Here is a 23,707-nt window from a genome sequence, read left to right as displayed (position 1 = left end):
CCTCCGTTCTCTTCCATATGCTTGCCCTTATGCCAACACCAGACCGTCTTGAGTATTGTAATTTTGGAGTTTTGAAATCAGAAAGTATGAATCCTCCAACTTTTTCTCTCCCTCTTTTTTTCAAGATTGTTTTGGCCATTCTGAGTTCCTTGCATTTCCCTATGCATTTCGGGATCAGCTCATCCATTTCTGCAAGAACCCACTGGGATTTTGACAGAGACTGCACTGAATCTGTCGATCAATTTGGGGAGTACTGCCATCTTAATAAGTCTTCCATTCCTTGCACATGGGTATCTCTCCATTTATTTAGGTCTTAAACTTCTTTCAATAATGTTTTGTGGTTTTACAAGTCTTTTATTCTTTTTGATTCTTTTGATGATAACTTGAATTGTTTTAATTTCATTTTTGGGTAGTTCATTTTGGATTACATGTGTATAGAAATACAATAGATTTTTGTGTGGTCTTGTATCCTACAACCCTGCTGAACTCATTTATCAACAGTTTTTTGTGTGTATTTTCTAGTGTTTTCTATATAAAATATCATGTCATCTATTAAATATAGTTTTAAATCTTCCTGATCAACCTGGATGCCTTTTCTTTGGCTTGACTAATTTTCCTAAGTAGAATCTCTAGTACAAAGTTGAATAGAAGTGGTGAGCGTGAACATCCTGGTCTTTTCCTGATCTTAGGGAGGGAAGCCTTTAGTCTTTTACCATGAAGTAAGATGTTAGCTGTGGGGCTTTAGTAGAAGTTCTTTATCAGGCTGTCAAAGTCTCCTTTTCTTTCAACTTTGTTGAGCGTTTTTTTTTTTTTTTTTTTTTTTTTTAATCAAGAAGGGGTGGTGGATTTTTGTTAAATGCTTTTTCTGTATCTGCTGAGATGATCATGGGATTTTCGTTTTTTATTCTACTAATCTAGTATATTATATTGACTGATTTCCATTGGGCCAACTTTGTATTTTTGGGATAAATCCCACTTGGTCATGATGTATAATTCTTTTTATATGCTGCTGGATTCAGTTTGCTGGTATTTTCTTGAGCATTTTTTACATCTATATTGATAAGAGAAACTGGTCTATAGTTTTCTTGTGAAGTCTGTTTAGCTTTGGTATCAGGATACTACTGGTCTCATAGAAGAAGCTAGGAAGTGTTCCCTTCTCTTCTAATTTTTAGAGAGTTTGAGAAGGATTGGTGTTAAATCTTCTTTAAACATTTGTTAGAATTCATGACAAACTCATGAAACCATATGGTCCTGGGCTTTCCTTTAAGGGAAGTTTAAAAAAAATCTTATTTACTGTTTTAAGTCTACTCAGATTCTCTATTTCTTGAATCAGCATTGGCAGTTTGCGTTTTCCTAGGAATCTGTCCATTTCATCCAGGTTATCCAATTTCCTGGCATATGATTGTTCATGTCATTTTTTTTTGAGAGAGAGAGAGGGAGAGGGTGAGGGAGAGGGAAAGAGAGAGAGGGAGAGAGGCAGAGGGGGAGAGAGGGAAAGAGAGAATAAGTGGGGAGAAGGGGCAGAGAGACAGAGAATCTTAAGCTGGCTCCATACTCAGTGTGGAGACTGATGCAGGGCTTGATCTCATAGACCTGAGATTATGACCTGAGCTGAAATCAGGAGTCAGATGTTCAAATGACTCAGCCACTTAGGTGCCCTCTTTTCATTTTCTTACAGACCTTTTAAATTCTGTCAGGTTGGTAGTAAGAAGTTTCCTTACATTCTTGATTTTAGACATTTGAGTCTCTCTCTCTCTCTCTCTCTCTCTCTCTCTCTCTCTCTCTCGTCAGTCTAGCTAAAGGTTTTTCAATTTATCTTTTCAAAGAAGCAACCTCTGGTTTCAATGGTTTTCTCTATTTTTTTATTATCCATTTTGTTTATTTTCACTCTAATTTTATTTCCTTCCTTCTGCTTGCTTTGAGTATAGTTTGCTCTTCTTTTCTAGTTTTTTATGGTAGAAGGTTAGGTTATTGATTTGAGATCTTTCTTCCTTCCTAATGCAGGCACTGATAACTAAAGATTTCCCTCTGAACATTGCTTTTGCTGCCATGAGTTTGGGAATGTTGTTTTCATTTTTGCTCATCTCAAAGTATTTTCTAATTTCCCATGGGACTTATTCTTTGTCTCCTTGGTTTAGACAGTGTATTGTTTGCATGTATTTGTGAGTTTTCCAAATTTCCTTCTGTTACTGATTACTTCTGCCTTCCACTTTCTTGGTCCCTTGGTTCCTTGGCCGGCTGTCCATTTGGTATCCATACTATGTCTATGCCAGTCACTGTACTCTAGCAAAGCCCTACTCTGCGTTCATCTTCAGAAAGCATTCATGGAGTAAGCAGAAGAGATAGACTCTCCATCAGACCCACCCAGATACACAGAGAGACACAGAGATAGTACACAGAGCGCTGGGCCATGCCATTCCCAAGACCAAATCCCTTTTCTTCTCTATTCACATTAGGGAAGAACATTGAGTGTGTCTCAGAATTATTCAGCTAGCACCTTCAACAATCACTGAAGACACTATTGTTTGTCTTCATACCTGGCCCAATTATAGCCCATTAATGAGCGCTAAAAAGTCTTTGTGCTTCTATTTCAGAATACAAATTTTGGAATTTCCCAAATCTTGTAGTTCTTTAAAAAAATTTTTTTTGAGTATAGTTTGTTGACACACACAATGTTACCTTAATTTCAGACGTACGACACAGTGATTTGACAACTCTCTGTGTTCTGCTGTGTTCACCCCAAGTGTAGCTGCCGTCTGTCACCATACAATGCTATCACAGGACCACTGAATACATCCTCAATGCTATAGCTTCCATCTATGACACTTAATCATTCCATACCTGGAGGCCTGTACCTCCCACTGCTCTTCACCCATTTTGCCTGCTCCCCTCTCAACCTCTGGCAACCAGTTTGTTCTCTGTATTGATGTCTGTCTTGGCTTTTCTTTTTTCTTTTTTTTTTTTAAGATTCCACATATAAGTGAAATCATATGGTATTTGTCTTTCTCCGCCTGACTTATTTCACTTAGCATGATAGCCTCTAGGTTCACCCATGTTGTCACAAATGTCACGATCTCATTCTTTTTTTATGGCTGAGTAGTATTCCAGTGTGTGTGTGTGTGTGTGTGTGTGTGTGTGTGTGTGTGTGTGTGTGTGTGTTCACCTATTTATCTATCAACAGACACTTGGGTTCATCCATAGCTTCGCTATAATAAATAATGCTGTGATGAACACAGGGGTGCACATGTCTTTTCAAAATAGTGTTTTTGTTTTCTTTGGGCAAATACCCAGTAGTGGAGTTACTGGATTGTATTGTATTTCTATTTTTAAATTTCCGAGGAACCGCCATACTGTTTCCCACAGTGGCAGCACCAAGTTACATCCCACCAGCAGTGCGTGAGGGCTCCCTTGTCTCCACATCCTCGCCCACACTTTTTCTTGTCTTTTTGAGTCTGGCCATTCTGACAGGGGTGAGGTCATAGCTCACCGTGGTTTTGATTTGCATTTCCCTGGTGATTAGTGATGTTGAGCATCTTTTCATGTGTCTATTGGCCTTGTAGTTCTAAAAATGAATCAATATTTTGAGGTAGAAGATACTTCTGATAAGGTATAAACATGACTTAAAAGAATTCACTTTTTACAAGTAAAGTAAGTAAATAAACAGAAGTCTAAATCAGGGATTTGCTAATTGTCTTCCTGAGCACCTACAGATGTTAGGTAGGAATTTAATTTTAGCTGTAATATGTTTTAAATATTTATATACTGAAAGTAATGATCCATTTTCCTGGTTGTCATATTTTAGACAACCTGAACATTCTGAAACACATCTGTGAACTTAAAAATGATTCACGAGAAGGATTTCTGCCTAACATTTACTTTTTTCTTCTTGTGACCTGGGAAGTTAGTTCTATTCATCCTTTTTAAGACCTGGCTTAAATGCCACCTCCCCTGAGGGCCCTCTTCTAATCACCCTCAGGGCAAGCTCTCTGGTCTCTGGGTTGTATAGATGCACCCTACACTGAACCACACTATTCACTTCTGTGTCCATATCTTTTCCAAGGCTGTGAATTACTTAGGGGCAGGCTCAAGGGTGATGTCCTTGCTTCCATCTTTGCAGTTGCCAGCACCTCAATCCACTGATGGCCTCCACTGGTTGACTCCAGCCAGCCCGGGATTTGGTGACCAAGAAATCATCGCTGTTTGTACCTGCCGCATCAGCACTATGGCCAGTCCTCTGTTGCCAGCCCAAAGCAGGACCCCTGGGCACTGGGGAGAGTGTTAGATGGCCGTGTAGCTTCCGGAGTCCCAGCACATTGTATTGGTGTAGGATGTGGGACTGTGCTTCTGTCTTTCTACAGTGACTATCATACCTGGTCCGCAGCTGGCCTGGGTGCCTTGTCTACAGGCCCTGCTCTCTCTAGGCTTGAAGGCTTTCCTCACCCTGGCCTGCTCACCTGGGGTTCTCAAACAGCAGGCACTTTTGATGACTAACTGCTGAATGAATGCACACCAGCCCGCCCATTTTACTTCATTAAAGAGGGGCACACGCCTCTATCTTTCTTCTCAGAGGAGCTGTGACCTTACACATACCACTTGGGTTTCTGATTCGATTTGGCACTTGCTGGTTTTACCAGGGTCACTATCAGGAGTGCAAAGACTGAAGACAGATGGCCAGATGACGGGAGCAGCAGGTGGTCAGTGTCGAGAATGAAGAGTGACCAAAGACTGCAGAGATGATCACAAGGGAGAACACAGGAAAGTACCAAGTGCAGCAGCACAGCCGTGTAAGGCTATTTAGCCTGGGAACAAATGGCTCTACACACCTTGAGAGGCCCGGGCACATTAGTGAGGGCCAAGGCCAAACACAGGCAAAAAGGTTGGTCAAATTCAATGGAAGAATAAGGTAGCCCTGCACAATTTTATAGCCCTGGAGGGCATCAATACATCAAAGTTTAGTTCAGTATCATGTTTAAAACAAGGGCCTTGAGTCATCAAGAAAAGGTTAAATGATATTCATTACACACTGTCAACAGGCTGCCAAGAGCAAATACATTTTAGAAACACTTCTTTCTAAAAATGAAAATTTCTCATTGATGTCAGAGCGTCAAGTGGTGAATCTCAGTTATCTAGACAATAGGGGCCATCTTATTCCCCAAAGATATCAGGTGGCTAAGGCATCATGGCATACTCAGAGACTCTTATCACTTAACAATTAATCAAGCATTTCACATCACAGGCATTCAGGGACTGGAGAGGGCCCGATTATGTAAGAATTTTAAAGTAAGAAGTTCTTTCAAGAGAAGCAAGTCAGAGGCATTGGCACTATCATTAGGATAGCACTCGTATTCTGAGTTAGCCAGGTCCAAACCAGATAAACTCTACCCACCCAAACTAAACTGGACTGCCCTGATTTCTGACTGCAGTTTGAATATTCTTCCATTGCTTTGACTATCCTTCAGGACATTGATCTGCAGTCCAGATTTCACTTTAGGACTCTCACTCCTATTTAACTTTTGGTGTCTTCGATGGGCATCCTGTAGCTAGCTCTGGCATTGTTCCGTTGACTCTACTTCCTGACTCCAAGACTGGCTCTGACATTCACTGCTGCCATTCTCGAGCTGGCTCCTCCCAACTTGGTCTTGTCTTACGACTTCTTCACTGCTTACCAGGCCCTGCTGGGAGGGTAAGCTACATCCACACAATGATGAAGTGTGTGGCTTTACTTAGCTCTTTTGTACATGACTCTAAATACATCCATCTTGTTTGAACCAGGCTCCCTTAGAGGTGATACTTTTTGATCTGACTTCTCTCTAACAGCAACAGTACATACTACAATTGGCTACACATCTCACGATGGGGCATATCCCACACACAAGGAGTAAAATGGTTCAAATCCTAGCTGGTTATATACATTTATGCAGAAAAAGAAGCCCAAAAAGTCAGTTTCAAATGAAGACAGATAGCTAATGGGCCTCTGGGATTTAAAAGGGCAGACTTAGTCCTGAAAGACATTATAGAAGAGGTTCTCAAACCTTGATGTTCAGAGTTACCTGGGAAGCTGCTCAGATGCAGACTCCTGGGCTCCACCCCTGGAAAGTCTAATCCAGTGATCTGGGTCCAAGAATCTGCATTTTTAACTGGAGCCTCAGGCATTTCTGACGCAGTTAGTCCTGAGAGCGCCCTTTGAGAAACACTACCAGGGCAATGGGACACCTGACAAACATGGGACTAGCACAGTACTGAACACCTCCCCCTGCCCCACTCCCCAACCTGCCCACCATCCTTTCTTTCTTAGAAGCTAGGGTCCACTTTGCACAAGGCAGGTCAATTGGCCAATTCTTTCCTAATACTCATCACTGAACCTCAGCTCAGTTTCAAGATCAATTTATGTTTGTTTTAGTAAATACAATGTAAATTCCCCAAGTTTCCATAAAGAAGGTATCTTTAATATGTCATTTGAATAAGTGTGAGTAGGTGTCTACGTTATATTTTTCTCTCAACTGAGGAGGAAATGCTATGAAGAAAAACATACCATTTAAGTCACACGCTACAGTCCTTCCCACATACCATCCCGCCCTCGAACATCTCTTTAGGATAATTTAAAAAGTCTCAGGATTTTGCCCAAATCAAGCATGTGGAATATTTTTTAATTTAACAGTGATAACTACTACTCTAAATAAGGAATGAAAGTATCTGTTTGATTCAGAAAAATTTCAAATGCATATATTGCTGGTGAGGAGTATCTGTACCTGAATGTTCTGAGCCCAGCAAGCAGCCCGGCCGGCCAAGAGCAGTGGAGTCCAGAGAGCTCAGCAGGCTGTGCATCTGACTGGGTAGGCCAAGTTCCCCTAGGCATGTCCCTAAGCAACCCTGGAGGGGGGAGCCTCAGGAAAATCAGTTTAATTGGGAGGATTCTGATGGGGATAGGATGCTTTTGGAATCTAAGATGACAGAAGATATTGATGAGCTACTAGATCCAGGGGGCCTGTCTGATATTTGAGATAATGGGACCTCCATTTGTTTCAGGACAATGCCTTCATTTTTGCACTAACATGGTTTATGGCTTGCAGGGGATATATGGACTGACGGATGCAACCATTAAGGATGTTAGAGCTCCATTCTTACTATTATTGTGATATGTGCGCGCGTTTGTTTTTTTCCTAGGAGGATCTTTATTTTTTCCCCCAAATCTCATAACTGGTTATACAGATGTTTAATTGAGAGGAATAATTATGAATTACGATTTGTTTTTTTCTTTCAAACTTTCCGATCTGAATCATTTATCGCCTTCATTACAAGTGTTTTAAATATTGTAAAATTAACGTTAAAAAAAAATAAACATTGCCGGTAGGCAAGCCCAAGCCCAGAAAAAGACAAGTTTTTAAAATACATTAATGTTTTCTTAATTGAGAGCGTTGGTGTACTACAAGTCTTGTGTTCTGCTAGTTTACAGAAAAACAGACTTTAAATTCAGAAGAAAGAGTAGAAAAAGTAGACGGAGAAAGAAATGCCAGTAGATTAACTCCATGAAGGCAAAGGGAGAATGGAACTCGATGGATAAGGGTGATCAGAGGTAGGTAAGGACTTAAAATGTGCGGGATCTAGTTAAAAGCAGAAGTCACGAGTGTATTCTGGGGAAAATGCCTAATGAGGAAATTAGAGCTGAACTATTGACTGGAGTGTTGGAACATTTTTATCACCCTGCTATGCTGTGGGTAAATAAAGCAAGGGAGACAAATTTTATCCAGCTTATGTTTGCTGTTCGACTCTGACCCTTGCCTACTGGAATGACTTGAAATATCTGCTATGAAAAAAAAAAATGATACCACTTTAATTTCCGGCTCCATCCCCATCTGGCCAGGGAGAAGAGGATGAATTGATATTATCCTGTTTTGTCTTTAGGGCTTCTGATACCCCTGAGGACCGGCCCATGGGACAGTCTGTTTGGGGAGGGGTTCCGGGCCAGAATCAGAAGAGTAGGACTCAGGACAAGGCCCGTCCACGTAACACAGCTCAGAGTCATACAACACAACTTGCTCCGAGGATGTTGGGCACTGTGCTTCATTAGGAAACAAAATATAAGCTTTCCACACCATTAGGAATGACTTTAGGAGTGAAAGCACATAAGACGATGCCTCACCTCATCAACAATGCACTGCAGAAGCTGGAGAGGCTGCAACGGGAAAGAAGAGAGGAAAAAGTATTAGCCTCTGTGCAATGTCTTTACAGTGGAGTGGAAAGAAAAAATCATTAATGCAATAAAATATAGCAAGATTAATCAACAACAGCAAACTCTTATAAAAACATGGATGCTCAGGATGTTCTATTATTTCTAATGGTACCTAATCTAATACAGGCAGTTAAAGGTTTGCATTTTCTTCAAAATGCAATTTGCTAAGTTTAAAACAAGGCATTCAAGCATGCAAAGGAAGCAGCCATCAGGAAAAAGAAAAGTGAATTTTTTTCTGAACTCATAAAGCTTACCATTAAAGATCCCTGGTTTTTCTGAATCTGAAAAAAGGCAATATGTAATTAGCATGTCATAATCAAAATGACTCACTTGGACACATTATGATCACTGAGAGAAAATTATTGCATTGCTGGTGGCAATTTGTGGGCATGTGTTAACACAATTTACATAATGAAAATACACAAATGTTAATAGCTCGCTTCTCATTTATAGGCGAAAGTCAGCAGAATGTTAATTTCACACAACACTTTTTAGTACCCTCCAGGTTGTATTAGAATAGGGAGAAAAACCATAATCCATTTCAAAAGGCTGTTTACGATTCAGATATAAATAATGTTTTATATTGCTAGATTGTGAACACTGGGCTTAATGTTGCAATCATTGCTAATGTTATGAAGCTCACTCTTTTTAAATTAAAAACCGATTTATTTAAAATTGAAATTAAATCATAGTCAGAAATTAGAATTTTGGATTCCTGCCAGTGTCTGCTCACAATCCCCCATTTTTTGAAGAAAACTTTAATTATGTGGTTGAAGTATTTGTCTTTAACTCAGGAGTGGGGTGAAGACACCACCTTTTCCAAAATTCCTTCAGCCTGTTTCCTGGGAAGCAATGCTCTCTGGGAAAATCAAACTCATGCAAGTTTTACACTGTTTTTCAGAGAATAAAAAGCTGAGGCAAATAAATGCCTGCTCCTAGTCAACATTCTGAAGGCAGGCTGTTCACACATCTAACACCGATAAACCACATCTCTTAGAAAGTTACTAAAATGTGACACCAAATTAATAATATAATCAGTTAGTAACTGAAGCACTAAACACTTCAGTCCCCTACCCCCACACAAATGACTGCAGTTATTACTAACGTAAGGCAAACGAAGTCCCAGGCACTAAATTTCCTAAGAAGGAAAATTTCAGGAACCAAATATGATATTGATGGCTCAACTGCTTGCTGAGATAACTGAGCTCCAACCAGCTAGTAACATGTAGGGAAAATTGTAAAAGGACAGTTGATCATTGAACAACACAGGGGTTAGGGATGCTGGCCCCTGTGCAGTTGAAAATCCATATATAACTTTTGACTCCCCAAATACAATCAGCCTCCTGTTGACCAAAAGTGTTACTAATAACACACAATAATAAATAGCTGATTAACACATATTTTGCATGGTATATGTATTATATGCTATATTCTTTTAAGAACATAATCTAGAGGAAAGAGAGTTAAGAAAATTATTAAGGAAATCCTAAGGAAGGGGTGCCTGGGTGGCTCGGTCGGTTGAGTGTCGGCCCCAGTCTCAGCTCTGGTCTTGATCTCAGGCTTGTGAGTTCAAGTCTCGCACTTGGCTCCATGCTGGGCATGGAGACTACTTAAAAAAAAAAATCATAAGGAAGAGAAAATCCATTTACAGTTCTGCGCTGTATTTGTAAAAAAAAATCTGCATGTAAGTAGACCCATGTAGTTCAAACCCATGTTGTTTGAGTCAATTGTATTTTTTAAATTAAAAAAATGTTAATTGTGTTTTAAGAAGTTCTTCCACGTGTATGTGATTGGCACAAGCACCCTGAGGTTGGCAAGGATGGTCATTTCTATCCTCTGAAGGGAAAACTGGCCCTGTCAGAGGACAGGGCAGCGGCAAGGGCAGGGCCAAGACCACGGGGACAGGCTGTGGTACTGTGGCTTCTCCTGTGCTTTTTTCCCCCAATGTCTACCTATGGTCACAGCATGATTTCAAAACAACTGGATTTGTATAGATATACTTGTAGATATATTTGTATCAATATACATGGGTGTAAAGTTGGTAAATAATCAATTTTGGCAGGTGGTTCCTCTCAACTAGACTACACGCTTCTCAAGGGCAGAAACTATGTTTTTACATTCCTTTTGCATCCACAGGGCTTCTCAGCAGACCCTTCACCGGTGCCTGAGTGTTTTAAAAAGCTCTTTCCCATGTATTATCCCAACCGAACATGACGCCCACTCATCCCTGGTCTCCCCAGTCACCCTCCCTGAAACCTCTCTCCCAGGCTGACTGGCTCTTAGTCTCTTTGGGTAGTTCCCACTTAATGCTATGCCAAATTACTGCTCCTTCCTGTAGTCACAGAGTACTTCTGCGTAATACTCTGATGGGAAAGATTTACTTTAAAAAGGAAGAGAGAGGGGTTAACTATCACGTGGAGGGGTTAAGGATTTTAGTAAGAAGCCATACCACTTTTCACAATTCTTGAAAGACCTGGGTACCTTCCCAACAGGAGATGCCTGGGGTGCTGGCTTTTATTTATTTATTTTTTCAGGTACACATGGATCTTCTTTCCGCACCCTCCATTCTTCGTAAGATTTGTCTACTTCAACAGGAGGGTTACTTGTAATGAACAAAGAACGCAAAATTCATTTTTGATAAAGAGAATGTTTCTCACAGATTTCCAACATTCTCTGAGGAAAGCATGCGGCAAACGTTCTAAGTGGGAGGTTTCAAAACAGATTCAGGAGGGCACCTGGGTGGCGGAGTTGGCTAAGTGTTTGACTCTTGATTTCAGCTCAGGTCATGATCTCATGGTTTGTGAGATCGAGCCCCATGTGGAGCTCTGCGTTGTCAGTGTGGAGCCTGCTTGGGATTCTCTCTCCCTCTTTCTCTGCCCCTCCCCTGCTCGTTCTCTCTCTCTCTCAAAATAAATAAATAATTTAAAAAAATAAATTGAGGGATAAACTGTGCGACACTGTTCCCAGAAATACATAAGCTGTGTGAAAGGAATTCAGAGGAGAACAGTTTTCCTCAGGAACTAAACTCTTAAGAGGTCTCCACCTGGCCCTATTCTGTGGGTTAAAGAAACCATGGTTTAAGAGGAAATTTTACTATTTTAATGCTTTCTCTTTACTATGAGGAAGAGGGAAACGGCAGTATCAAAGTCTTTTTTATGATCTTATAACTATACCGCTTTGCCCAGGTTTTTAAAGAGAGATGTTGTTACCAGGTTTTATTACACAGCTTTGATAGCTACATATTATATGAAATCATCTTCATAAATTTTGTATTAAGGTAGCAGTGCCAGTATCTGAAATTGATTCAAAATGCTTAAGGTACTCAATTACTTTTTAACACTGTTACACAATGCGGTGACTTATATCTTCTATTTCACTCGAACTTGAGGACGCAACATCATTGTAATTGATTCATTTTCTCAATTAAATAAAGCTACTGTGCTTTTTTTTTTTATATGAATGCCACACAGACCATAGAGTTAGATATATTCTTTCCTTTCTGGGTCTCAGATATATTGCCTTCAAGGTTATATTCTGTTCCTCTGTTTAATTCCACCAGAAAATTTAACGCCACCGTCATATTTTTCAAATTCTGAATTGCCATGTACTCGACTGTATTTATATTAGGCTTATTTTTCACTGCTAAACTCGTTGTTGTTTACCTTTTTCAAGATCACATTACTGTACCGGCGCAGGGATCATAAAACAGACCGAAACAAAGTCAACCTCCAGTCACTGCCTCTGCTTTTACGCACAGTTCATGACAAAGGGAAGCCCCTAGTTTTATAGCACATTAAAAGTGGTGCTAAGGGTGCCTGATATAAAATGTTAGCTTTGTGAATGCGTCTCTTTATTCTAGGTCTGCCTTCCAAATGCTGAGCTGTGAGAGCAGGGTTCAGAAGAGCACAATAATATTGTTAGGGCTGATGAACTGCCTGTACCTCACAATGTATGAAATGCTATTTATAACTAACTCGTCCAAGTCCAGATTCCTGTTTACACATTTCGCTGGTGTTGAGTAGTCTACATCTAACTGGTATTTTGGGGCGATGGACAGAACGATAACTGCTCCAGCCATCACACTTTGCTAATCAGTCTCCAGAACTAGTAGCATTTTGATAAACTAATTAGTTGAAACTCTGCTCTCTTCTGGGCAGAGCCTCCCCACCCCCTGCCCCCGCCTTTTGTCAGCCCTTAGCTATAAGGCTTTAGGTCACCCTAACGGGATAGTTATGCCTCAGTCTGATGTAAGACAGATCCTTGTGTGTTTAAATGGGGGAGGGGAGGAATGACGTCATCACAGGTAGGCCTAAGTATCAGTTTTGGGATGTTACTGCAGGAACATTTATCATGTATCTCCATTTCCTTGCAAGGACCGTATAGTTGGCAATTAGAAAAGCTCCCACAGCATGACTAATGGCTTTGGAAAATGATCCCAGAAAGGAAGCTCTTGATACAAAAGTTTGCTTGTGGGGCCTCAACTACCTAGTCAAGGACTGGTGAGAAACAGCAGCTCTGGGAGCCCCGTGTCACACGTCCCCCTCTGCGGAGGCGCTCTGTGCACACAGCGGGAGGGCACTGGGCCACCAGCCCTTTACGCTATGTACAGAAGCTCAGTTGGAAAACGACAATGACCCACCTATGTCTCTTGGAGAAGACCCAGCTACAGCTTTCATTTTCTCTGTTACTCTCTGGAATGATGGCTTGCCCTGCAGCTCTTGTCACAGAGATTTATGTGTGACCGAGGTCAGATCCTCCGGTATCAGATGACAAATTTTCTCTCTACATATTTACTGCTTTTCAAGCTTGTGTTATTTTCTCCTAAGTAGAAGAAGGAAATATGAAATTAAATGAAACAGTGGGCATTTTTAAAGAATACCGAAAGTATGTGTGTGTGCGTGCGTGCGTGCGTGCGTGTTCCTGGCACCACACTCGAGCCTACAATGTTCAACTCTATTTTACTTTACACACATTTTAGGAATGATAGCTATTTTGCAGACTCTCTTTTCAAATCAGATGCAGTAAGCTTAACTCTGCCTAACATAAACCAGGATTATGGTAAACTGAGACTTTTACTCTAAATGAAGAAGAATGACCTAAAATTTTTTTCTTTAATGAAAGTAGCTGCAGAGATGATATACTTCAATATACCCATTTTGCTGTTAGGGAAACTGAGGCTTAGAGGGGCACAGTGTCTCAAGGTCATAGATACAGCCTGGGCTAGACCAGACTGCTGACTCAGGAGGCTGCTTGGTGTGGAGAAAATGCATATACACCAGAGTCAGAAAGCCTCCTGGAGTTCTAGTCCGACTCCCAAGGCCTCAGAAGCTCCCTCCCTTCACTGGGCTCAGTGATCTTGTCTATAAAGTGAACGGATGAGCTGGAGGAATCCAGAGAGTCCTCCCACACAAAGCTTCCTATTCAGGTGCCGTATTTTTTTCTTACCCACAGGAGAACTGGTACTGGCAGTCAATCTTATTTTATCTGGTACCGTGCAGGGGGCTAAAATTTAGGGACACACCACCTCCAATCTGTTACAACTTTGCAAAAACAAAGTGCCCAAATCCCAAAAAGGCTTCAATAAGAGAACAGAAAAATCATTTCCACATGACCACAAGCGAAACACATATTGCTTAGTACCAGCAACTTAAAATAAAATTTCCTAGGGGCACCTGGGTGGCTCAGTTGGTCAAGTGTGTCTGACTTCAGCTCAGGTCATGATCTCACAGTCCGTGAGTTTGAGCCCTGTGTCGGGCTCTGTGCTGACAGCTCAGAGTCTGGTGCTTGCTTTGGATTCGGGGTTTCCCTCTCTCTCCGCCCCTCCTGCACTCATGCTGTCTCTTTCTCTCTCTCAAAAATAAACAAACATTTAAAAAATTTAATAAAAAAATAAGATTTTCTAAACAAAAGACTGGTTTTATGTTTGTTTTTGTTTTGGGGAAAATAAGAGAACAGGGGCATATGGGTGGCTCAGTCGGTTAAGCATCCAACTTTGGCTCAGGTCATGATCTCATGGTTAGTGAGTTCAAGCCCCATATCCGGCTCTCTGCTGTCAGCACACAGTGTGCCTTGGATCGTTTGTCCCTCTCTCTCTCTCTCTCTCTCTCTCTCTCTCTGCCCTTCCTCCGCTGGTAGTCTCTCTCATTCTTTCTCAAAATAAATAAATAAGCTTAAAAGATATTAAAAAAAGAAAATAAAATGTACTCTCATGAACCATAAATGGGAATTCTGGCAAACTGATATTTTTAGATATTGAATGAATGCATGAGGAGACAAAATAAATTAATAATATATATACTAATAATACAAAATGAACAGGTATAGTTCACTTGTGCCATCTCTCTCGTATCAGCCTGTCCTTGTTTACGTTCTTATCATGCCTATAAGTCTTATTAGCATGTCTCATATAGAACAAAAAAAAAACAAAAAATAAGTCATGGGACTTACTTAAATTAAACAACAATTAACAACTTAAAACAAAAATAAATCATAAGATGACTTAACAAGGAGCTACTCAGTGCGGTACAAGAACGTCACTAGGATTCCCACCTTCTACAATCCACTCCTGGCACTTTCTCTCTGCTGCCTTTAGGAGGAACCAGTTTTGAAAAGCTCAGACTACATATCCCTGAATTTCACAAATAGCTGGATGGGACAGAAAGGATGTACTAGAGGAGGGTTCAGCTCAGATGGGACTAGACAGAAAATCATCATGGCCATAAATTAGATCCCTTGGCTCTTACTGCTTCCTGAGTATCAAGGACAATGCACTTCCACACAAAACCCAGCAGCCGGGGCGTCAAGGTACAGTGTAACATTATTCATTTGCTGGGTCTGCCAGTCAGCGAGCAGGAAAGAAAGGACCCAACTGCCAGTCTACACTCTTTTATCCCTTGTGTATTTAAAATTGACATAGCTCATGTCCTACTCCACATAGGGGCGTAGGAACCCGAGTAAATCATCCTCTGGGCAAATGTAATTTTTAATATTCAGGCCTGAATTTTGTAAGAAGAGCAGGGGCTCACAAACACAATTTAAAATGGTCAACGTGAATTATAAAGTTAACCTTCTCTCCTGGCCTGTGCAAGATGACCATTAAGCACCTTTCCTCACAGAGATTTTTTCCTTTCAAGGAAAATATATTGGCTGTATCAAACTTTTCTTTCTTCTCCCCAAAAGGGTGGTCTTATTCCAGAATCTAGTTTAGAGTATAAGTTATGTATGTGGGGGGTAGGTAGTGGGAGGGGATGTGGCTTTTTTGAGAAAGGAGTATTGACCATTCCATTCTTTATGGTCAAATAAATCTGCTATAACGAAAGACTTTTAACATGTCAAAATGTCTCAAAGCGTGTTTCTGGAGCTATCATTTTGTCTGCGTCTCTATTAACTTCAATCCTGTACAGGTGAAAGAATCCAGAACGATGTCAGAGGTCACCGGGTCTAACTCCTCGCTCCTGACTCTGGAAGAAGACTTCCAGGGATGAGATTCCAAGGATTCTATCCTGGGTGGCTTAAACTGTTAGAAAGTTCTTTCTTACTATGAGTTCAACTGTGTCTCTCTCCCTAGGAGATATACCTGAGGTCTGGAGCTGTGGTGATTAAGTCTAGTGGCGGCAACTCACATATTTGAAGACAGCTGTTTCTCCAACAAAGTTTTCTTTCCCCAGTGAGCATACTGTTTTCTTTCTGAGATCTTCTGCTATGATAGTTTGCCCTCTGTTCTTACCCCTTCTATTAATAATGACACTCTGGTAACACTCTCCTGCCCTTAAGCAGCCCAGGTACTTCACCCTCACCTACTTCATCCCGGCTCTATGGGTGGGACATGTGGTTCAGGCTTTAACTAGTCAGCAACACCCAAATCCCCTGGGCGTGGGGAAGTTAAACTGATCAATCAAACTGGTTGCCTGTGGGAAAGAGAGACTTGTTCTCCCTCTCTAATCGGGGGTCGCCCTGGAGCCCCAAGAACTGTTCCCAAGTGGCTTGTTGGATCAAGATCTAACTGAAAAATCAGTGAAATTGGACTTTTTGGTCATGTGATTAAATTAAGTCCCCTGGTAGCTGAGGCGACTTGAGTTGGGTTCTCTTGTTACCTGCACCAGAGAGTTGTCTGGGGGAGCGGAACATGGTCTCACGTTCTCCGCCACCGTGGCCACGTGTGTCGGAATGCGGTGCCAGTGCGTGTGTTCCTCATAAAGTGTGTTCCTCATAAAGTGTGATGCCCACACCCAAACGTGTACCTCGGAATGACTGGCTCAGTCACCTTGTTCTGGACATTATACGCTATCCAGGAGGGGAAACTCCTGGCGGCTACAAGTGCATTCAGCTCTTGAGAGCCATATCACAGAGTGGGCTCAGTGGAGAGAAACAGAAGTGTATAAATCTTGGACTGAAACAGAATTACTTCTTTCCTGTAGTCTTCTATTCCTTATGTGTTTCATACTGACAGGGTATTCGAGAGTCAACATGAGTACATGATTAAAGCAATTACAGAATCTAGACAGGTCTGATGAAGTTTCTACCTGTTGCCTCTCTTCTGCAACAGACAGAAAATACATTAGCCTTTTATTTGTTTGGTGGAGGAGAGGCCTGTCCAACATGGAAGGAGACTCATAGACATTTGGGGTCTGAAAGAATCTTAAAGGTTTTTTAATCTGACCCACCTCTACGTGACCCCGAATCCCTCCTTCATCACACTGCTGGCTCATGGGGCCTCTGTCAGGACGCACACGGTGACGTGGAGTTTATGTGTCCTGTCTATTCTATCTCTCGTTCCAGCTCCACCTTCCTGACAGGGCAAATCCACGTCTTTTCTTACATGAGAGCCCTCAAGTATCTTAAGACAACTATCACGCCTCTTTGGAAGCTTTTATCCTTCAGGTATTAATGCTGGCAGGATAGAGTGGAAATATGGACCCAAAAGAATAGGGGACAAAATTACTAATTGAAAGCCTACAACTGTATTGATTCTTAGTTCCTTCTCATTCTAAAATCTGCTATGTCAACATGTAAAAAAGTGAAGTCAGGCTAAATCACTAATTCATTGATTCACATCTCTTTTTTTTTTAAGTTTATTTATTTTGAGAGAGAGAGAGAGCGAGAGCGAGAGAGAGCGTGTGCATGAATGGGTTAGTGGCAGAGAGAAAGAGAGGGAGAGAGGATCCCAAGCAGGCTCTGAACTGACAGCAAACCGTGAGATCATGACCTGAGTCGAAATCAAGAGCTGGACCCTTAACTGACTGGGCCACGCAGGCGCCCCAGTTCATGTCTCTTTATCAGGAACTTACTCTATGCCAGGCACCGTACTGGAGTCTAGGACCCGCAAGATGGATAAGCTACAACTGCTGGTCCACAAAAATGAGTGACTTCTTTAAAGTCCTTGGGAGCTAGTGACAGAGCTTAGAGTCACAGGGCTTGCATTCCCCTTTAAATGCCACTCAATGTTTGGATAAAATACAATTTGTTAGATTCAGGTCCTGTATATTTCTAAGACTGTGTCCCCAAAAGAAGGATGTTTTCAGGCACTTCACAGAATGCTTTCTTTGGGGACTAGACTAAGACTCTATATAATCGCTGCCTTCTTTTTTTTTTTTTGCCATGTTGCCATTTGACCACATTGTTTAACCTGCTGAGATTTTGAGATAAACTACATTTTCAGCTAATACCTGCTTTATTTGGGATTAAAAAGGAAAGAATCTTGAAATATAGCCACACATAAAAACCATGCTAATTAACATGTGTCTTATTGGTTTGGCTGTAAATGAGATTCAAAACAGGATTTAAAGAAAGGAAGTCATGGATCTAGAGTGAACTAAACAAAGTTTGATTCCTGTTTCAGAGATGTGGTTCATACCTCTCATATTTTAATTTGGGTGAAATAAAGTCCAAGAGTGTACTTGGGAGATGGTGATGAGAAAGGCAGCTGGAAGTGTGGAAAAGAGGGGAAAATTGGTTCATAGAAGATGAAAGGAGACCACAGAAGTATCTAGCTCAGAATTTTTCAGACACTGGTTACCAAGTAACTCAAAGTTCACGTAAGATATTACTTAGACACATGAACAAAAATTAACAGACAAAAACAGAACTGTGTGTGCATATTTGTGCATGCGTGCATGTGTGCAGATGTCAGGGAATGAATTCCCACCTACTTTATGCCCTGTCTTCCCATGTAATTCTGCAAGTCGCTGACCTAGGACACCTCTATCATCTTCCAGATGAGGACACTGAGGTCTGAAAAGAAATAAGGTCAAACAACTAACAAGAAAAGCCAGAACAGAGAACTCAGGTTAGCTGTGTGTGTGGAGGGCAGGGTGGGTGGGGCAGAAACCATATTCTTTTTGAGAGATAGAGAGAGCAAGTAGGGAAGGGCAGAGAGAGAAGGAGAAAGAGAATCCCAAGCAGGCTCTGTGCTATCAGTGCAGAGCCTGCTGTGGTGCTCGATCTCACAAACTGTCAGATCATGACCTGAGCCAAAATCAAGAGTCAGATGCTAAACAAACTGAGCCACCCAGGTGACCCCAGAAACCTCATTCTGACAATGATGTAGCTTGTCACTTGATGGGTGTCTCACTTGTTGCCTCGTGGTCCTTTCTGCCCTGAGTCATTGAGTGTGTGCAGCTGCTTGGCTATGGAGGCACAGGGCTGTTTAAAGGGCGGGGGCTGGAGGAAGGCCTTTCACTGGAAATTTTCTTTTGTTTACTGTATTTTACCCAACAAAAACTAGGACTATAGTCAAGGTCTCCCCATGCCCAGAAAAGTGCTCTTTGCAACATGTTTCTGAACAGAAAACAAAACAAGCTTCATTACCCTCTTTAGTCTTTCTTTCCTCCTCAGACCTCCTTTCCTCCTAAGACCAGTATATTCTCCAGCTTTTCTTTCTCTCTCTGTATAGCGGTCGTCATCCATAGACTCTGACAGGGTATGGCATAACGGAGTCCATGCTTGGTTCTAACTGGTTGAACCGTCTCAGTTTCCCTCAGTTCCTTGGAGCTGACACCCTGGCTGTAGGCATAAACCGACAGCTGCCTCCTTTCCTAGCTCCTAGTAGCCCTAGGGACTCTCTTTCCAGCTGGTGTGTCCTGGGCAATCTCCAATCCTAAATCGAATCAGCTCTTTGCTCCTTTTAGGCAACTCATTGATTTTTCAATGAACTTAGCTTGCCCATTTTATTGGCACTAAAGGGGGTCGGGTTCTTAGCATCATTAACATTTTAGTTGAGGAAGGATTCCCAAGCCCCCCCAGGCATTAATCCAGAACTGTTAACCATCTGAAAAATAATCTGTGCTCAAACACAACTTGGCCAGGTCTGGCCTCTTTTTAAGGTGCATGCCAATGAACCCTGAGCCACAAATCTACCCAAGTTTTCTATACTGAACAGTATAAGTAGAACACTGGAATATGATAAAAGTTGACGTCTTTGTTGTTGTTGCTACTACTGCTGTTGAGGACCACATTCCCCTGAGGGATCTGTACCCATCAGCAGTTACTTGGTAGACGAGGAGCATTCTGGGACAGTAATTTCCATCTGTGCGGACACACCAGTTGGAGGCAGTACGTGAGTGGATGGCTGTGTAAAATAAAAATGGCCATTTGAGCTAAAGCTTCTGGGCGCCATTCTCCCCGCACCATCCCTCTGGAGTGGGAACCAATCTGACCTGGTTGTCAAATACCTGGTAATCGGGAGTGACTCACTGAATGGCTCTCGGAATCTCATTTTCCCCTCTATAAATGGAAAGAGTTGGGACAGATCACTATAAGATCTCGTCACCTTCTGAAAGTCTATGATCCCACAAAGTAGCAGACAGCACTCATAAAAACCAAAGGGGGAAAAGTGGAAGGGCTCCCAGACCACAGAGCCCAAGAGGGAGAGAAGATGGTAAAGTTGCCACCAGAAAGCCAGACTGGGCGCTAAGGTCATTACTTCCAACTTCAATTCCATTTCTGGGCTAAGCTGATTATTTAAAGGAATCAGGGTCCCTAGTTACCGACATAACAATCAGCAGGTTCTGTATATAGTTCTGTATATTATGATTGTGATCATGAATGATAAATTATAACTCAAAAAAGAAAGACTGTAAAGGAAGGCTCTTGTGGGATCAGAAAAGTAATTCATTTTAGTCCTACCTGGTGTGAGACATGAGACATGGTCATATATTTTCAGAGTTACATAGGTAAATCCCTAAAGTACTTTCCAGAAATATAAATAATACTAATATTACCTGGCTCGTTTGTCTTCTTATATTTTTCAAAGTGTTCTCTTAGCCATTAGCTCATCTGATCATGACAACCCCCCATCCCTAGAAAATGTCCTGTGATGGGCCAAGTCCCTCAGAGGCGTGTGCCAGCTGACCTCAGGGACAGAGGTCTTAAAACGTAATGATTTCCAACCTTAGACTGGCTCCCAGCCATCTCGAAGGGATTCATAAAATTCGCAAGCCCAATTTCATTACCTGGTCTCTGCTGCATTTGCCGTCTCTGTCCTGACACACCGCCTCTCCCCTCTACCACTCGGCCCTCCCTTTTCTTACTGCCCTTCCAGTGCTGCTTTGAAAGTTCCTAGGGGCACCTGGGTGGCTCAGCTGGTTAAGCATCTGACACCAGCTCAGGTCCTGATCTCACCATGCGTGAGCTCGAGCCTCATGTCAGGCTCTGTGCTGACAGCTTGGAGTCTGGAGTCTGCCTCGGATTCTGTGTCTCCCTCTCTCTCTCTCTCTCTCTCTCTCTCTCTCTCTCTGACCCTTCCCTGCTCAAGCTCTGTCGCTTTCTCCCTCTCAAAAATAAACATTAAAAAATAAAATACATTGAATAAAAACACCTCCGTGTGGGCTGTGGTGTGAACTGGGGTCTGCTCCGGTTTGGTCTGAGCAGGTTTTATCACAGATTTGTTTCACCAAGCATGCTTGTACAACTTTAGTTTTTTTATTTTTTCATAAAGGAATGTCCCCTCTGAATTCAATAAAATTCACTGCAGAATAAAAAAAAAAAAAAACAATAAAAGTTACCTAGGGAAATTCCTAAACAGGTAGGGAAATGAGAGTAACACTCTTCCTCCTCCTACCACTCCTACTAGTGAATTAAAGTACTAGAAGGATACTGGATACAACATGTTGCTTCAGATCTTTATCTTTTACCGGATGACTCTCCTCATGACCAGAATGCTGGGAAGGTTCTTTCCCATCCATTTAGCCTCACAGCCTCAGCTCAGGCATCACCTTCACAGCTTTCTGAACTGGGCTGACCTCTTCCTCTTGAGGGCAGAGCACACCACCTCCTGTAGGGTTCCGTTTGAATCAACTGCCATTTGTTTGTTTTATATTTTTCTCTCCACTAGACTAGACTCTTTGAGAGCAGGGACCACATCTGCTTCATTTCTGGACTTCTGGTGTATAGCACAGTGCCAGGACAGAGTACGTGCTTGGTGATAAATACATGTTGAATTGAATTGAGATCCATGTCATAAAGTAATTTAGTAGGTGCTATAAAATCAAACCAACATGGGGTTAGTGTTTTAAAAAAGAGGGGGTTCACCAGCCGAGCTGGCTAGCTGCATATACTTCAAGTGAGGCAAAACGTCACGTTTCTAAGCTACCCATGCTTTGGGGATTCTCTCCATTCCATTTCTGCTCTATTTTAAAGACATACTAGGGAGCCACTTCCTATCTTTGCAATAGACTAAGCAAATAACAGTATGAGATCTCTTGATAAGCCTGAGATAGATAATGGGAGAAGAGTCTGACATGGGAGGGTTCAAAATTCCTGGGAAGCAGCAAATGTAGGTAACTGAACATCTTCCTGTCACTTACATTTCACCTCTGCCTTTTATGGAACATGAAACTTTCTATGGCTTTAAGTAATGCTTTATTTTAAAAGTCTATATCCTAAATAACAAGAATGAAAATAATGAATTAAAACATGTAGGCTAGAAACCTCATGTTTATCAAAAAACTGCAAGCACACTGCTTTTGGACTCTTGCCAACTAAAGGTGAAGTTTGGGGTAATTACTCACTGTCTTTTTCTTCTTTGACTACAGACTTCACACAAAAATTAGATATTTATGATTTTATGGAATCCTTGATGTTCTGAGCTTCAAAAAGTTCATGTAACAAAGGATAAACTCCAAGTCCCATTTTTCAAAAAAGTTCAACTTTTTAGGTATTATTTTGCAATTCTACGTTGCTCTAGTCATGATCAGTACATTAGTACATAAATAAGATAATAAAATCTATGATCTGAATTTAACACTGAATATACAACAACATTAAATTATCAAAATTAGGATTAGTAATAGCATAGTAAAAGGCTTTTAAAACATGAATAAAATTAGGTATAAAAACTGGAATTCCAGCACTATCTTTTGAAAAGTGTTTAATATTTTAAAATAGTTTCAAGAACATACGCTTTCTACTCCATTATGAGACAAATGCTCTATCCAGAGCACAATTTATTACTACAGAATAAATGAATGTTTAAAAGACAGTCTGTCAATTGAAAAAAAACACGTTAAAATAGCAGGTTTCAAAGCCAAGTTAAACAAAATATTTTCTCCTTGACAAGCTGCTTACATTTAAATGAAAACAGGGCAAATTTGGTCAATAATATGGATTGCATATAATAAAAACCTTAGATCATGTTAATACAAGGATCAGAAAGTAGTAACTTCAATTAAAGCCACCCAATTATTTAGCAAACTTTCTGATACAGCAAATAAATTAATCTGTTTTAAATGAAAGTGCTCAGATTAAGTAGCTTTTTGACCTATGATTAAGTTTCACTAGCAGCAATCACAGCAAACCAAGAATCTGCTGAAGCAAGGCAAAGCCCCCAAATCAAACAAATGGTATTAGTAATCAAAAAGCATTTGCAAAACATATTTCCTTGGTTAGTAGCAGGGGGTTCTGAGCAAGGCTGCCTACAGTTTCCCGCATACTTTGATATGCAGTGTATGTATATGGGCTGACATACACATTCCTTTCACCCACACAAACAACCAGGGTATGTACTGCTTTTAAAAACAGGGCATTTCATTTCTGTGCTATCTTATGAAAAAAGTCAGTCATTATACTATTAAGAACGCATGTCTTTCACTTAAAATCCTCTATCATCCACTTATGTTTAACTTGTATTGGGATTTAAGAATGCCTCTTTATTGAGACAAGTAATATGTCATCATTTTGTTCAGCTAACAGGCCTGACAGACCCTGTCTCCTTGAGTTAAGAACAGTAGATCTCTATTTTCTACATTGGTGGTAAAAGCTGGCAGAATAAATGAGAATTAGCCAATTGGTAGTAAAGGTTTTTAATCCCAAAGATCTAGACTTTCCTTCTACCTTAGCCTTAATTATTCTATATGGCCAGATGATGGTATCTTTTTTTCAAGAAAAATGATCTCTATATATTGCAATAATTTATTTGAATGCCATTCTTATGTATTTTTAACAAATAACGTCGCTATTCGCTATCTCTCTTATGTTTTTGAT

At 41.0% G+C, this 23,707-nt stretch overlaps 1 protein-coding gene across 1 annotated transcript in view; it reads right to left on the bottom strand.

Annotated features, from left to right (window-relative positions):
- MAP2K5 (mitogen-activated protein kinase kinase 5) overlaps positions 1-23,707 on the bottom strand; it is a 264,767-nt gene that overhangs the window by 56,190 nt on the left and 184,870 nt on the right. Inside the window, exons 18-19 of the mRNA XM_029952259.1 lie at positions 8,485-8,511; positions 8,141-8,173 (exon numbers count right to left, since the gene is read on the bottom strand). Of these exons, the coding sequence (XP_029808119.1) occupies positions 8,141-8,173; positions 8,485-8,511 (60 nt within the window). The remainder of the gene's footprint in view (positions 1-8,140; positions 8,174-8,484; positions 8,512-23,707) is intronic.

This window comes from Suricata suricatta, chromosome 9, assembly GCF_006229205.1.
Source record: "Suricata suricatta isolate VVHF042 chromosome 9, meerkat_22Aug2017_6uvM2_HiC, whole genome shotgun sequence".
NCBI classification, from domain to species: domain Eukaryota; kingdom Metazoa; phylum Chordata; class Mammalia; order Carnivora; family Herpestidae; genus Suricata; species Suricata suricatta.
Note: the sequence above shows the minus strand (reverse complement) of the source record. Positions and strands in the feature narration are given on the sequence as shown.